The sequence below is a fragment of the Periplaneta americana genome, chromosome 9 (assembly GCF_040183065.1).
Source record: "Periplaneta americana isolate PAMFEO1 chromosome 9, P.americana_PAMFEO1_priV1, whole genome shotgun sequence".
Lineage (NCBI taxonomy): Eukaryota > Metazoa > Arthropoda > Insecta > Blattodea > Blattidae > Periplaneta > Periplaneta americana.
The window spans coordinates 129,374,044-129,388,437 of NC_091125.1; the positions used below are offsets into that span (position 1 = coordinate 129,374,044).

Below are 14,394 nucleotides of genomic sequence, written 5' to 3' on the forward strand. Positions count from 1 at the left end.
GTCCACCCATTGTGCTCTGCGATGGCCTCGAACTGGCGACGGAATATCGCCCAAGACGTCGTACCGTCGAACTTTGGCGTCTTGACGTTGTGATGTCTGGCTGAGGGCGATGGTTCCACATGGCCACTACATGAGGTCCTCAATTCTGACGTCGATCTTTCCACGGCCCGTTGAACTTCCTCGGCAATTATCTGTTTCTGTTCTCTAGCCTGGCGATCCACCAACGCGAGAATGTGCTTGTTTTCCTCAGCGTGTTTATCCATCATCTCACTCGTCTTGTCCAGCAACTCGGTTGTCTGCTCTTGACGACGCTCGAGATCACGGATTTTGCCATCGAAATGGTCTACCTCCTGTCTCAATTCGGTTACTGTCTCGTTTATAGTTGTAAAATTCTTGTTTAGGTTGTCAAGATCGGCTTTGAGTTCGTCTTTCACGATGGCGACAATTCCATCTACGTGGGCCGAAACGCTTTCAATTTGCGAAGTGACGTCATCTTTCACTCCGCTTATGTCGCCTTTCACTTCACTTATATCGTTCTTGACCTCACTGATATGCTTGTTCATGTCGTTCATGTCGTCTTTCATTTCTGCTTTCATTTCCGCGATGGCTTGCAGGATCTGCTGTAGGTTCTCCATTGTCGATAATATCCCGATTCTGACACCAGTGTAAATTTTATTAGTTACAACAATGTAATTTATTCCTCACAACAATAATTCCTTTCTACAATTCGCCTTAAACGCTCTCGGCAACAATTGGATCTTCACTCAACACCGTATTCGTTATAGCACTCCACCGACGACAATGACAATTTACTTGGACTAGTACGAACAACAATTAACTGTTAATCTTAACTAATATTTACAAAGCACTATTTACAAATCAGAACTACCAGTTGTCAGTTCACAGTTCTTCTATCTCAGTCACTCGAGTTCACAGCATCTCGAACCACAGACCTCCAGAGACAGTTCACTGTACTCGAACTCGGGTCCCTCCAACTGCGGCCACTGCACTCGAACTCAGGTCCCTCCAACTGCGGTCCACTGCACTCGAACTCAGGCCTTCGGATGCTGACGCAGATGCGGACGCACACTCGAGTCGAACTCTGGCTTGCTTGCTCTGGCTTACTCACTGACGGAGTAACTGAAAACTCTGAAGACTCTGTCTAGTTCGCTGGCGCCTGCTCTTTTATAGCAAAATCATAGTTGCGAGAACCTTCTACAGGTGTGTAGAGAATTATCTCAATATCTCTACATCGACAGACGTCTGGAATAATCAGGAAGGTCGTTCCACATCCACTGCGTAGCAGCTGCGCGCGCAGACTCGTCGCGTGACGTAATACACCCTCTCTCCCTTCTCTCCACCGCGCGACGTCACTCAATGTTCCGTGGAGCCCGTGCGATCTGCTTTCTTGCGGGACGCTGGTCGTGAGTTCGATTCTCACGTCGCTGTCACAATATATATTAATGCTTTAGTAAGAGAATGGAAACAAAAACAACATGGCGGCATTTATATCAATAGACATTTAAATTTAGATATATTACAATTTGCAGATGGCATTATACTTCTGGCAAACTCAGAAAATGGACTACAACATTCAATAAGTCAACTTCAACTCCTTGCTGAAAAATATAATATGACAATTTCAACATCAAAAACTCAAGTTATGACGTTTAAGGGATGAATTCCTGTTAGTACCAATGTATGTGTTTATAATAAACCTATTGAACAAGTTTCTTCATTTAAATATTTAGGATATCATGCCAGTTATGAAAATGAAATAGACATATGTATCTGCTAAAATTTTAAATTATAACCGAGCAATGGCTGTCATCAATAAAGCATTTAAACCCTCAATAGTGCAGAAACATACGAGGATTAAAGCTTATATAACAGTGGCAAGACCAGTGTTAATTTATGGTTGTGAGGCCTAGACTTTGAGGGAAAGAGATAAAACCTGAATAGTAGCCAACGAGATGAAATTCCTGCGAAGAACAGCTGGCTGTACTAGATTAGACCGCAAGAGGAACGAAGATGTTCTTCAAGAGCTTGAAATATCTTCTATTTTGGATTACATCTATAGTTACAGAACTGACTGGCAGTAACATGTTCACTGCATGAAAGGACTTGCATTCCTCGTCACATTTCTACCTACTGTCCAAGAGGGAAGAGAACACTAGGAAGACCTTTAAAGAGATGGCTGGAGACCATAATGGCACAGTCTACTATATACAGTCACGAGGGTGCTAGGGTGCTAGAAACAATAGACTGTGACGGTACTATTTTGCATTGCCTGTAATGAGGCGATATTAGCAATCCTAGTGGTGAGCAACTATCTAATGTTTGCATATTTACTACGTATTGAGCTTCGCGATTGTATATAATAGACTGTGGTAATGGGCCATTAGACCCAATACTTGTTAGGACGATGATAATGATTTTTGTTTGTACAATAAGTGCAAGGTGTTGAAAAGTGAAAAAAAAAAAAAAAAAAGTAACTGAACATTGTATGGTAGTGGTGAAAGTATCACTGTAGGCCTACTGTATATCGGGAAGAGGTCCAAATTCGCTTCCATGTTGATTTACAGACATTTTGTGAAATAAATGGTTTCGTTTTCTAGCAGTAAGTCCTCCAACAGGACAGGGCACCTCCACATCGGCAATGGTAATCTCACGTTCCTTGAGGAACTCTCTTTCTGAATAAAGTCATGTCAATGGGGTCTGCCTTTCTCCATCCTACTTCAAGATGTGTGATGCTATTCTCTGGGTTATGTTAAAGGAAGAATGTTTCAATCCAATACCACGTACTCTTCATGATCTTATAACTGCTGCAACTCCATATCAGTGTGATGCCATGGTTGTACACATCATTCACCGCATTGAGTACGTAGTAAACAATGACGCCATGTGGAGCATGTAGTTGTGTAGGGTTGTCCAGATAAAGCTTTTGGGTTTGCTCTGGTTACTTTGAGCTTTAAGTAAATTTTCTTTTGCAACACTCCATGTAATGTATGTATGTATGTATGTATGTATGTATGTATGTATGTATGTATGTATGTATGTATGTATGTATGTATGTATGTATATTTTAAGTCTCTTTATCCACAACATGTTCCATTGCTGAGTTGCAATATCACATGCTGAATATTTTCTTTACATGTTGCAGGAAGTTCTATTCATTTTGTATGTACATTGTTTACTAAATCCTAAGTATTCGAATTGATTTTCCCGTTTCTAGAGTATTATTTTGACTTTAAAATCTTGTTCATCTCAAAATTTAAAGTATGTACAAATTTCTGAAAAAGTTTTGTGTACTTATTTGCTAGGTCAGAATTACTTACAGGCTAGTTTCCACCTGCTAACCTTATGTCATCCCTAAGTACTTGTCTTTGTTTTCTAAACAGTTCGCATTCCCAAAGTATATGATTGACTGTCTGTGGACTAATTTCACAGAGGCATGTTGGAAAAAAAAAAAAAATGGTTTATTTAACGAGGCTCACAACTGCAGAGGTTATATCAGCATCGCCGGTGTGCAGGAATTTTGTCCCGCAGGAGTTCTTTTACATGCCAGTAAATCTACTGACATGTGCCTGTCGCATTTAAACACACTTAAATGCCTTCGACCTGGGCCAGGATCGAACCCACAACTTCGAGCATAGAAGGCCAGCACTATACCAAGTACGCTGCTGAGGCCAACGGCATGTTGGATCTTCTATGATTTTAAATAAATGTATGAAAATATGTTCTCAATTTACCATGACCTATTACAGTGGTTGATAAGTTCGAACTTATTGTAAATTTTTTACTAACTCTGCCTTTTATACAAGGAAAAAATATTTTCGTCACCGCTCCTTTCGTTATGCATCCCACACTCTATGCTACTTTTCTACACCTTGTTCATTTAACTCACTAATCACCAGTGGCGTAGCATGAAATTTTGAGCAGGGGAAGCTAACTCAAGTTGTCTTTCATGCAATACGAGAAAACGTATTACAAAAATACAGTCTTAAAATAAATGGTAGTCAATTTCAAGTTAGCAGTCGAAGATTGGTTGGAACATCGTAAGTAACACCAATAAGGCATGACCTCAAATGATACGTAATAAAATATGATTTCACAGTTTACACATATCTCTTAACAAATAGACAGGTATACGTATAACATTAGCTCACTCCCTGTCATACTTAGAGAAATCACAATATTAGTATCATTACGTAAGTATGCGTCTGTCTTTTGGTTGTGTCCTTCATTGACAGCAAGGGAGTCGGTCATTTGTTTTTTAAACCACACTTTTGTTCGTAAGTCGGTCTTGATAATACAATTATCCTAAAAAAATTCAAGTAAGTTAGTGTCAGGAACTGTTATTTCGCTCATTATTTATTATATCAGCCAAATGCACACTAATACTTCAACTGAACACAACTGACGAAAAGGGATAACTCGGAAACTACTTATTTTAAAAGTTAAAGCTAGCTTCTTTGCGAGCCTTGCGACTAGGGTAGCTCAGTTAGAAAGGGATGGAAAATTTGCGGGGTGGATTACACAGAAGAAACCGGTCTGCTTGGAAGCTGGTGTGTGCAGGCTTCTTGTATACTGCTGCATCACAAATCATCCTGAGCTGCCGCATCGCAATATTTAACGCGTAAATATAAATTCTATTAAAATTAATAAATAATTTTGTCCATAAACTGCAGGTTTATTATGAAATTATTATTAACTGGGGAAGTTAAGCTTTTTAGCTTACATTGACGCTACGCCACTGCTAATCACTGCACTTTTTGGAAATTTGTTGTAGCAAATGTTCACTGTGCTACTGCAGGCGCTTCCTTTGCTAGATGGTCAGTTTTGAATTCAGAGTATGACTGATGACTAACCTTGTTAAGTTTGATGAACACGCATGGCTTGCCACTCTGGAAGCCGTAAGTTTTGTTGGATGTGCAAGGACCCCAGTCAGACTGCTTCACAGCACACACCTTACCGTCTGGTAACTTCTTAGTAGCGTAGCTGCATGCAACGACGTTGGAGCCATTCTTCTTCTCCTCATACTCTAAAATAAAACAGTTGATGTCATGAAAAGGGTACATACTTTTCCATTATGTTTATACTAGGGTTCCCAGGCGTCCCGTAAAATACGGGATCGTCCCGTTTTTCGCTAATGCGTCCCCGTTATACCGAGCAATTCAGAGTTCAAAGTTCGTAAGTTCAGTTCATAAATGTGCCCGACAATCTATATTTTTGTAACTTAGCAATAAAATTATTATTATTATTATTATTATTATTATTATTATTATTATTATTATTATTTATGTATATAAAACAGTTATATTACCGGTTGTTCTGTATGGTTGTGAAACTTGGACTCTCACTCTGAGAGAGGAACATAGGTTAAGGGTGTTTGAGAATAAGGTGCTTAGGAAAATATTTGGGGCTAAGCGGGATGAAGTTACAGGAGAATGGAGAAAGTTACACAACACAGAACTGCACGCATTGTATTCTTCACCTGACATAATTAGGAACATTAAATCCAGACGTTTGAGATGGGCAGGGCATGTAGCACGTATGGGCGAATCCAGAAATGCATATAGAGTGTTAGTTGGGAGACCGGAGGGAAAAAGACCTTTAGGGAGGCCGAGACGTAGATGGGAGGATAATATTAAAATGGATTTGAGGGAGGTGGGGTATGATGATAGAGACTGGATTAATCTTGCTCAGGATAGGGACCGCTGGCGGGCTTATGTGAGGGCGGCAATGAACCTTCGGGTTCCTTAAAAGCCATTTGTAAGTATGTAAACAAACTTCCTCTAAAATAGGGGTTGCCCTGAAGGACAAAGTATACCAAATATACATGTATTAGTAAATGCAATTTTATGAAAATGTTTTGGTGAGAAATATAATAATAAAATTATTATTGTGTTATTAATTTACTTTATATATGTCATTTCTCAGTAGATAGACTGAATATTTTAGAGCTGTTAAAGAAACAGTCTTGGCCAAAGAGGATTCAAGATTGAACTCTTTGCAGTAATTAATATATATATATATATATATATATATATATATATATATATATATATATATATTTTTTTTTTGTAATCGTGCTTCTAGCACCCACTAATAACCCAATAATTTCAATACTTTGTAACTTATACATATGTAAATAATAAGGAACAGTTGGACCATAAATTTTATTTTTGTCATTGTTGACATCTTCCGGTTGAGTTGTATTCAATTCGAAGCGGATCGTAGAATCTATTATATAGCCTGTTGTGTTGTTAAAGGCTAACATATCAACCCACCGACAGCTTGCTGTTTACGATAGACCATGGATCTCTTCATAGCTCGTATATCCCTTGTCGCGAAGAGATTGTTATTATTATTATTATTATTATTATTATTATTATTATTATTATTATTATTATTTATTCGTGCATAGTTTTCGTGCAGGTCTTTCACTGCAAACCCAGCATTATCCATTCTATTTATTATTATTATTATTATTATTATTATTATTATTATTATTATTATTATTATTATTATTAACTAAAGTCGAGTTTCCGATATCTCGAGGTAATTTTAATTTCCCAGTGGCATCGTATATAAATTGTGTGTAAAATTTCTTCCATAACTCCAAGTTCTATTAATCGAATTTTTCTATATCTCGTAAGATTATTTTATGCTCCAGATGTAAAATATGTAGGCTATCTTTAATTCGAAGTTCAGGTGAAAATGTTCAATAATGTACCTACAATAGAACGAATTGGATGAAGTACCGTTACTTTCACGAGCGTTGTAAGTACTGTTTTCTTTTCAATAGAAACGTCCTCAAGAAGTGAACACTATAATTGCCCCTATAACGTAAATTGAGGACAGAACGTAATGCCTTTCTTACAGGAATTAGAACTACTATTACTACTTCTACGAGTATATTTCAATACAGATAAGAAGTGCAATAAATGCAGTATACACAATGGAACCCACTAATTTTTGGGATGGGGAAGGACTTACGACATTAGCATTACTCTTTTAGAGCGATTTTCTTTAAAAATTGAGGTTTGAGTTCGTTTGCGTTGATAAAATAATAAAAATCAACTTAAAAGAGCAGAGAAGCGGTATGTAGACAATCTTGACGTTTCACTGTTCAAAAAATACAATAGATTATTAGTTTATTGCTTTTACCTACGTAAGCTTTACTGCAAAATTTTGAACCTGAACACGGAAACTTTGTCTACTATAGGCTATTATCTGCAACGAATTTAGTAACGTGCGGATGGTAAAAAGAAGTCATAACATTTTAGATAAGTGCAATCCATTTTAAGTAGGCCTAGAAAGAAAATGCGTATGCAAACATTAGTTTATTAATATGAAATTGATCGAAATCGATTGACTTTTACTAATAAAATTAAAATCGTTGTTAGTTGTATAGTATTAGTAATGGTACTATTATGATATAGCAGCAAGTAAATTTTTTACTTGGTTATTTAACGATACTGAATCAACTACTGGGTTATTTAGAGTCGATGGAATTCGTGATAGCGAGATGATACTTGGCGAGATGAGGTCGAGGATTCGCCATAGATTACCTGATATTCGCTTTATGTTTGGGAAAACTTCGGGGAAAAAAAACAAACTCAGGTAATCAGCCCAAGCGGGAACCGAATCCACGCCCGAGCGCAGCTGCATGTCAACAGGCAAACGCGCTACAGCCTGAGCTACGCCAATGGCTAGCAATTACGAGTAATTACAGTACTACATTTGTGCCATAATGATAGTTGGGACTTTCTTTGGCATTCTCTACTGTATATATCTAATTTTCTATAAATGGAAGCATTATCCATTACCGAAAGCACATCGAAATATCGAAGTTCGACTGTAAATTATTTAGCCGAAATGCTCAAATTCACTCACATCCAAAAAATTGTCTTCAACATATTTTTATATATCGAATTTTTTATACATTTAAGCATTATCCATTGCCGAAAACACATCGAAATATCGAAGTTCGACTGTAAATTATTTAGCCGAAATCTGGCCGAAATGCTTAAATTCACTCACCATCCAAAAAATTGTCTTTGGCATATTTTCTATATATAGAATTTTCGATAAATAGAAACATTATCCATTGCCGAAAGCACTTCAAAATATCAAAGTTCGACTGCAAATTATTTAGTCGAAATCTGGCCGAAATGCTTAAATTCACTCACCATCCAAAAAATTGTCTTTGGCATATTTTCTATATATCAAATTTTCGATGAATAGAAGCATTATCCATTGCCGAAAGCATTTCGAAATATCGAAGTTTTACTGTAAATTCTTTAGCCGAAATCTGGTCGAAATGCATAAATTCATTCACCATCCAAGAAATTGTCTTTGGCATACTTTCTATATATATATAATGTTCGATAAATCGAAACATCCATTTCCGAAAGCACTTCGAAATATCGAAGCTCGACTGTAAATTATTTAGCTGAAATCTGGCCGAAATGCATAAATTCACTCATCATCCAAAAAAAAATCGTCTTTGGCATATTTTCTATATATCAAAAATTTGGATAAATAGAAGCATTATCCATTGCCGAAAGAATTTCGAAATATCGAAGTTTTACTGTAAATTATTTCGCCGAAATCTGGCCGAAATGCATAAATTCACTCACCTTCCAAGAAATCGTCCAGGGCCGTAGTCCAGTTCCTGAAGTCGCCCTTAATGCCTGACTTGAATGCGATCAGAGAGCTGGCTTCATTATCCTCGGGCATCGGACGGAATCCTAGACCTGAAACCGACGAGTATCAATGAAAATAAAATTGACTTAATAACTAAAATGCAACGTTATTCTCACGCACCTAGTCTAAGTATTAGCTTCTACTCGGATCTTCTTTACTTGGTCAGCTCCACATTTTTATACTTGGCAATATTCCTCAAAAGTGCAGTATCATACATTAAGAGTAAATCCAGCTGTAATTTGTACAGATTACTATGATTATTGCAGAAAATTATGGTGTACAAACTGTACTTTGTTACCGTTCTTCATTCTTACAAATTACAAGTGACATTATCACCGTTATGTTCCAGAAAAGTGTTAGTATTAGTTCATATGATCCTATGTACAATTGTAGAGTCTTCTCTACTGGTGACTGGCTTTTAAGGAACCCGGAGGTTCATTACCGCCCTCACATAAGCCCACCATTGTTCCCTATCCTGTGCAAGATTAATCCAGTCTCTACCATCATATCTCACCTCCCTCAAATTCATTTTAATATTATCTTCCCATCTAAGTCTCGGCCTCCATAAAGGTCTTTTTCCCTCCGGCCTCCCAACTAACACTCTATATGCATTTCTGGATTCGCCCATACGTGCTACATGCCTGCCCACCTCAAACGTCTGGATTTTATGTTCCTAATTATGTCAGGTGAAGTATACAATGCGTGTAGCTCTGCGTTGTGTATCTTTCTCCATTCTCCTGTAACTTCATCCCTCTTAGCCCCAAATATTTTACTAAGAACCTTATTCTCAAAGATCCTTAATCTCTGTTCCTCTCTCAAAGTGAGAGCCCAAGTTTCACAACCATACAGAACAACCGGTAATATAACTGTTTTATAAATTCTAACTTTCAGATTTTTGACAGCAGACTAGATGACAAAAGCTTCTCAACCGAATAATAACAGGCATTTCCCATATTTATTCTGCGTTTCATTTCCTCCCGAGTGGCATTTATATTTGTTACTGTTGCTCCAAGATATTTGAATTTTTCCACCTCTTCGAAGGATAAATCTCCAATTTTCATAGTTCCATTTCGTACAATATTCTGGTCACGAGACATAATAATATACTTAGTCTTTTCGGGATTTACTTCCAACCCTATCGCTTTACTTGCTTCAAGTAGAATTTCCGTGTTTTCCCTAATCGTTTGTGGATTTTCTCCTAACATATTCACGTCATCCGCGTAGACAAGAAGCTGAAACTAATCCTGCTAATACAAGAGTATCTTTAAACAGTATTTTAATAATGTCATATCAACATAATTTATTAAATATGTGGTCTAATAGCAGTGAAAATTAGTTACTTGGTTATTTAACGTAGCAGTGAAAGTAATGGGGACTGTAATGATTAATGAAATTTATAGAGTTTATAAAGAAACGATAAATTTCCAATTTAAAACAGAATTTGAGAATAATGAACGTTTTGGGGTAAGTGCTATAGAGCTGGAAGAACAGAAAATTATTGCTAGAGCAGTCTGTTAACTGAAATATTTATTCATCTTCTTCTTCCTCGGCTTTTCCCCCTTACGAGGTTGCCGTTTTTAGTTTCCACAGCCTTCGGTTGTTGTATCTCCTACTTGTAGTCCCCCCTCGTCCATTACATTTTAGAAAATGTTCGGGATTATTGCATAATTTTCCGGAATGTGTCGTTCTGGGGAAAAGGATTTCAGGGAAAGATAATTCGAGGAATCGGATTCGGGTGAATGTTCATTCGAGTGATTTTCGTTGGGTGTATGTCCTGGAATAGGAAATTTCGTCTGAAACCCAATAACTTATTCAGAGCTATTTTTTTTTTTTACTTGCTGTAAATCTATGATATTAGACTCCAGATGTACTTTCTCAGAGGAAGCAATATCAAGGATTTTATCATAATTAAATCACAATACTTAAACTGGAATAACCAAGTAACCCATACTACCAAAAAAGTGCTTTCCATACTACATTCCTTAAACAGTATTCGAAAATTCCTTCCGCTATCACTCAAGAAAATACTAGTGGAAACACTAATAATGCCCCACTTCGATTATTGTGATTTTCTACTGACTGACCTCAATGTCAACCAGTCGCAAAAATTACAACGTGTTCATAATTCTTGTGTTGCTTCGTCTGCGATGTCCGTCGCGCTGACCACATTACCCCATCCTTCCAAACTCTAAACTGGCTACGGCTTAACGAACGTAGAAATTTTCATTCTCTTGTTCTCCTTTTCCAAGTCCTTCACACCTCTACACCTACCTACCTTGCCTCCCGTTTCAGTTACCTGTCATCATATCATAATCTCTTCACACGCACGCAAAATAGCCGCATACTAGCCATACCAACACATAAGACATCATCGTATTCATCATCATACACAATCTCGCTCTCGCGCTTGTGGAATATCCTACCCAGTGACATCAGAGACTGTCGGAATTTAGTAGCGTTCAAAAGCAAGCTTATTAAGTATTTTCTTACTGCGTAGAGTAGGTTTAATTTTTACTTAATCACTAAAAGAAATGCTTCTCTCTTCTTAACTTTTACAATAAACTGTCTAGCTTTTATTAATCAGTTAATTTTTTAGTACTTTGATTTTTATTGTATTTGTAAATATAATATTAATTCTAATTATAATTGTAATTGTATTCTTAATATTGTGGTTGTAATCCCCTGGTAGAGGGGAAGAGAAGGCCTGATGGCCTTATCTCTACCAGGTTAAATAAATAAATAAAATAAAATAAAATAATAAAATAAATATTGAAAAACCCCACATGTTCATTTTTTTAACGAAATTGAGTTATATAGACTATGATTTCGTATTCTAAACATATAGACTCATGATATTATGAAGAGAAACCTCACACAGGCTATTCCCCTCAAGTTCATTTTAGCTAAAGTGTTAAGAAAAAAATAACTTGAGCACAAATCTGAGATGTTCTCTGTATCTCCTGAAAAGTCTAGTTTTCTAGACATGTGGGGTTTCTCAGTATTCCGGTTCAGTTGTTCTGGTTGGAACTGCGAACCTATTATCGGATGGTAGACCTAACCACCAGACTGTCGAGAATAAGGTAAGAAATGGAAGTGAGAAACGTCACTTTCCTACCAATTCATCCCATGAAGTTACGTTTTTCCACAGAAACCAAGTTTGGAGAATTCGACGATTGTGAATGCCTTACCTGGTGATGTTCCGATGAGAGAATCGTCAAGGAAATACTTCGGATTTTCCTCGCTGATAGTTTTGTAGAACAGGAAAAAGCTTAGGGAGAAGAGCCCGGCCAGCCCCAGGTAAAAGAAGATGTAGAAAATTATGATTTTCGCTGAAACAGAAGGAAATTACATTATCAATAACTTACGCTAAATGCGTTTATCATGATTTTTCCCGTATTAAAATTGCTAATATATTATAGTGTGAATTGATAAATAGTGTTTATTAAACAGTATGAAAATCCGTCTGTTACTATTTGCAATATAATATGTTTAAATTCCATAAGAAGAAATTGCTTTCACAGTTGCACTCACAAACTGTATAACACACCGTATGATCCGTTCCAGGCATCTGTAGAGTAACTTCACGCATATGGGGGCGGAGTCTATCTGTGCCGGGGTGCATTGCGGGCAGCATCAGCTCGGGCCGCTAAGGGCTAAGATGCTCGTGGTAGAAGGTAGAGTAGAGTTCGGATAGAAATGATGCAATCCCTGCAAGCGATTGCTAGCTTCGATCAACCAACACCTCCCCCCAGAGCGATCATTGGCTCCAGCCCTCCCACATATCACGTGTGCAGAGGACTTGTTTCGTCCTTCTACTCTACAGAATCCTGGGACGGACCATAGCAACTCTTTTTCACTTTTCGGTAATAAGAAGAATAATTAATGTTTTCGGTTACAAACCTTTTTCACCGTGTTGGCGTCACTTACCATGTGGCGGAGTTTCAGCTTTTGATACACCGATGGACATAACAGTGAAAAGTTCGAGATATTCCATTTTACATATACACCTGGACTTCTGCCATTATATCCCTACACTCAAAGTTCGTTACTGTGCGAAAAATAAAATTCAACACCAGCAGCTTGTTAATAGACTATATATGTCTACCTCAATACAGTCCATAAGGCTATAGGTTGTAGCAATTATTATTATTATTATTATTATTATTATTATTATTATTATTATTATTATTATCATTGGCGGCCAGGTAGCTCAGTTGGTAGAGCAGCTGGCTACGGACTGGAAGGTCCGGGGTTCGATCCCGGGTGGTGACGCGATTTTTCTCGTTGCCAAACTTTCAGAACGGCCCCGACGTTCACTCAGCCTCCTGTAAAATTGAGTACCGGGTTTTTCCCTTGAGTACCGGGTCTTTCCCAGGGGTAAACGGAGGTCAGAGCGTGGTGCCGACCACACCACTTCATTCTAGTGCCGAGGTCATGGAAAGCATGGGGCTCTACCTACATGCCCCCCAAGTGCTTTCATGGCATGTGACGGGGATACCTTTTTATTATTATTATTATTATTATTATTATTATTATTATTATTATTATTATTATTATTATTATTTTGTTATTATTGTTGTTATAATTATTATTATTATTATTTTGTTATTATTATTATCGTTATTGTTTTGTTGTTGTTATTATTATCATTATTATTTGTTATTATTATTATCATTGTCATTATTATTGCTATTATAATTATCGTTGTCATTATTATTATTATTATTATTATTATTATTATTATTATTATTATGCTAAGTTTATTTACACACGCTTTAACGTTAGTAGTCATAGTATAGCGTGTGTTGGCTCTTTGGGTTATCAGTAGGCCGTTGTTCCTATTATTAAGATCCTGTTTCTATTGTGTGTTATAGTTGACTTGTGTTCAAGTAACTGATTTAGATTGATCAATGTTTATGATATTGGTGATTGAAGCGGTGATGAATAATGGTACGTGAATTTCCAATCCGGCATTTGCTTTTATGACTAAGGAAAACCATGAAAACCTCAGTCAGATTGACCGGCCACGGGGTTTGAACCGCTACCTCATGAATACCAGTCTCAAATGTTGCCATCTGAGCCATCTCGGTTGGCTTATTTTTATATAAAAAGATGCCAGAATGAATTTAAAGGCAAAGGCTTGTGCACATGTGTACAATAACTTTCCACCGTCTCTTGTTAGTCTTTTTTTTTTTAGTAGGTTATTTTACGACGCTCTATAAACATCTCAGGTTATTTAGCGTCTGAATGAGGTGAAGGTGATAATGCTGGTGAAATGAATCCGGGGTCCAGCACCGATAGTTACCCAGCATTTGCTCATATTGAGTTGAGGGAAAGCCCCGGAAAAAGCCTCAACCAGCTAACTTGCCCCGACCGGGACTCGAACACAAGCCACCTGGTTTCTCGGCCAGATGCGCTAACCGTTAAGGCTGGTTTGCAATAAACCGGGAACTGAAACGACAACAAAAACGAGAACGGAAATAATGTTAAAATAAATGTATTTAAATGTGAGTGTTCACAATAGTTAATTGTGAATGCTCCCATTTAAATACATTTATTTTAACAATATTTCCGTTCTCGTTCTCGTTCTCGTTCTCGGTGTTGTTTCCGTTCCCGATTTATTGTGAACCAGCCTTTACTCTACAGGCGTAGACCGTCTTCTTTTTCTGTCTTACAAAA

At 37.3% G+C, this 14,394-nt stretch overlaps 1 protein-coding gene across 1 annotated transcript in view; it reads right to left on the reverse strand.

Moving 5' to 3' along the window:
• LOC138705614 (sodium/potassium-transporting ATPase subunit beta-2-like) overlaps window positions 1-14,394 on the reverse strand; it is a 107,281-nt gene that overhangs the window by 75,846 nt on the left and 17,041 nt on the right. Inside the window, exons 2-4 of the mRNA XM_069834214.1 lie at window positions 11,904-12,044; window positions 8,649-8,765; window positions 4,872-5,044 (exon numbers count right to left, since the gene is read on the reverse strand). Of these exons, the coding sequence (XP_069690315.1) occupies window positions 4,872-5,044; window positions 8,649-8,765; window positions 11,904-12,044 (431 nt within the window). The remainder of the gene's footprint in view (window positions 1-4,871; window positions 5,045-8,648; window positions 8,766-11,903; window positions 12,045-14,394) is intronic.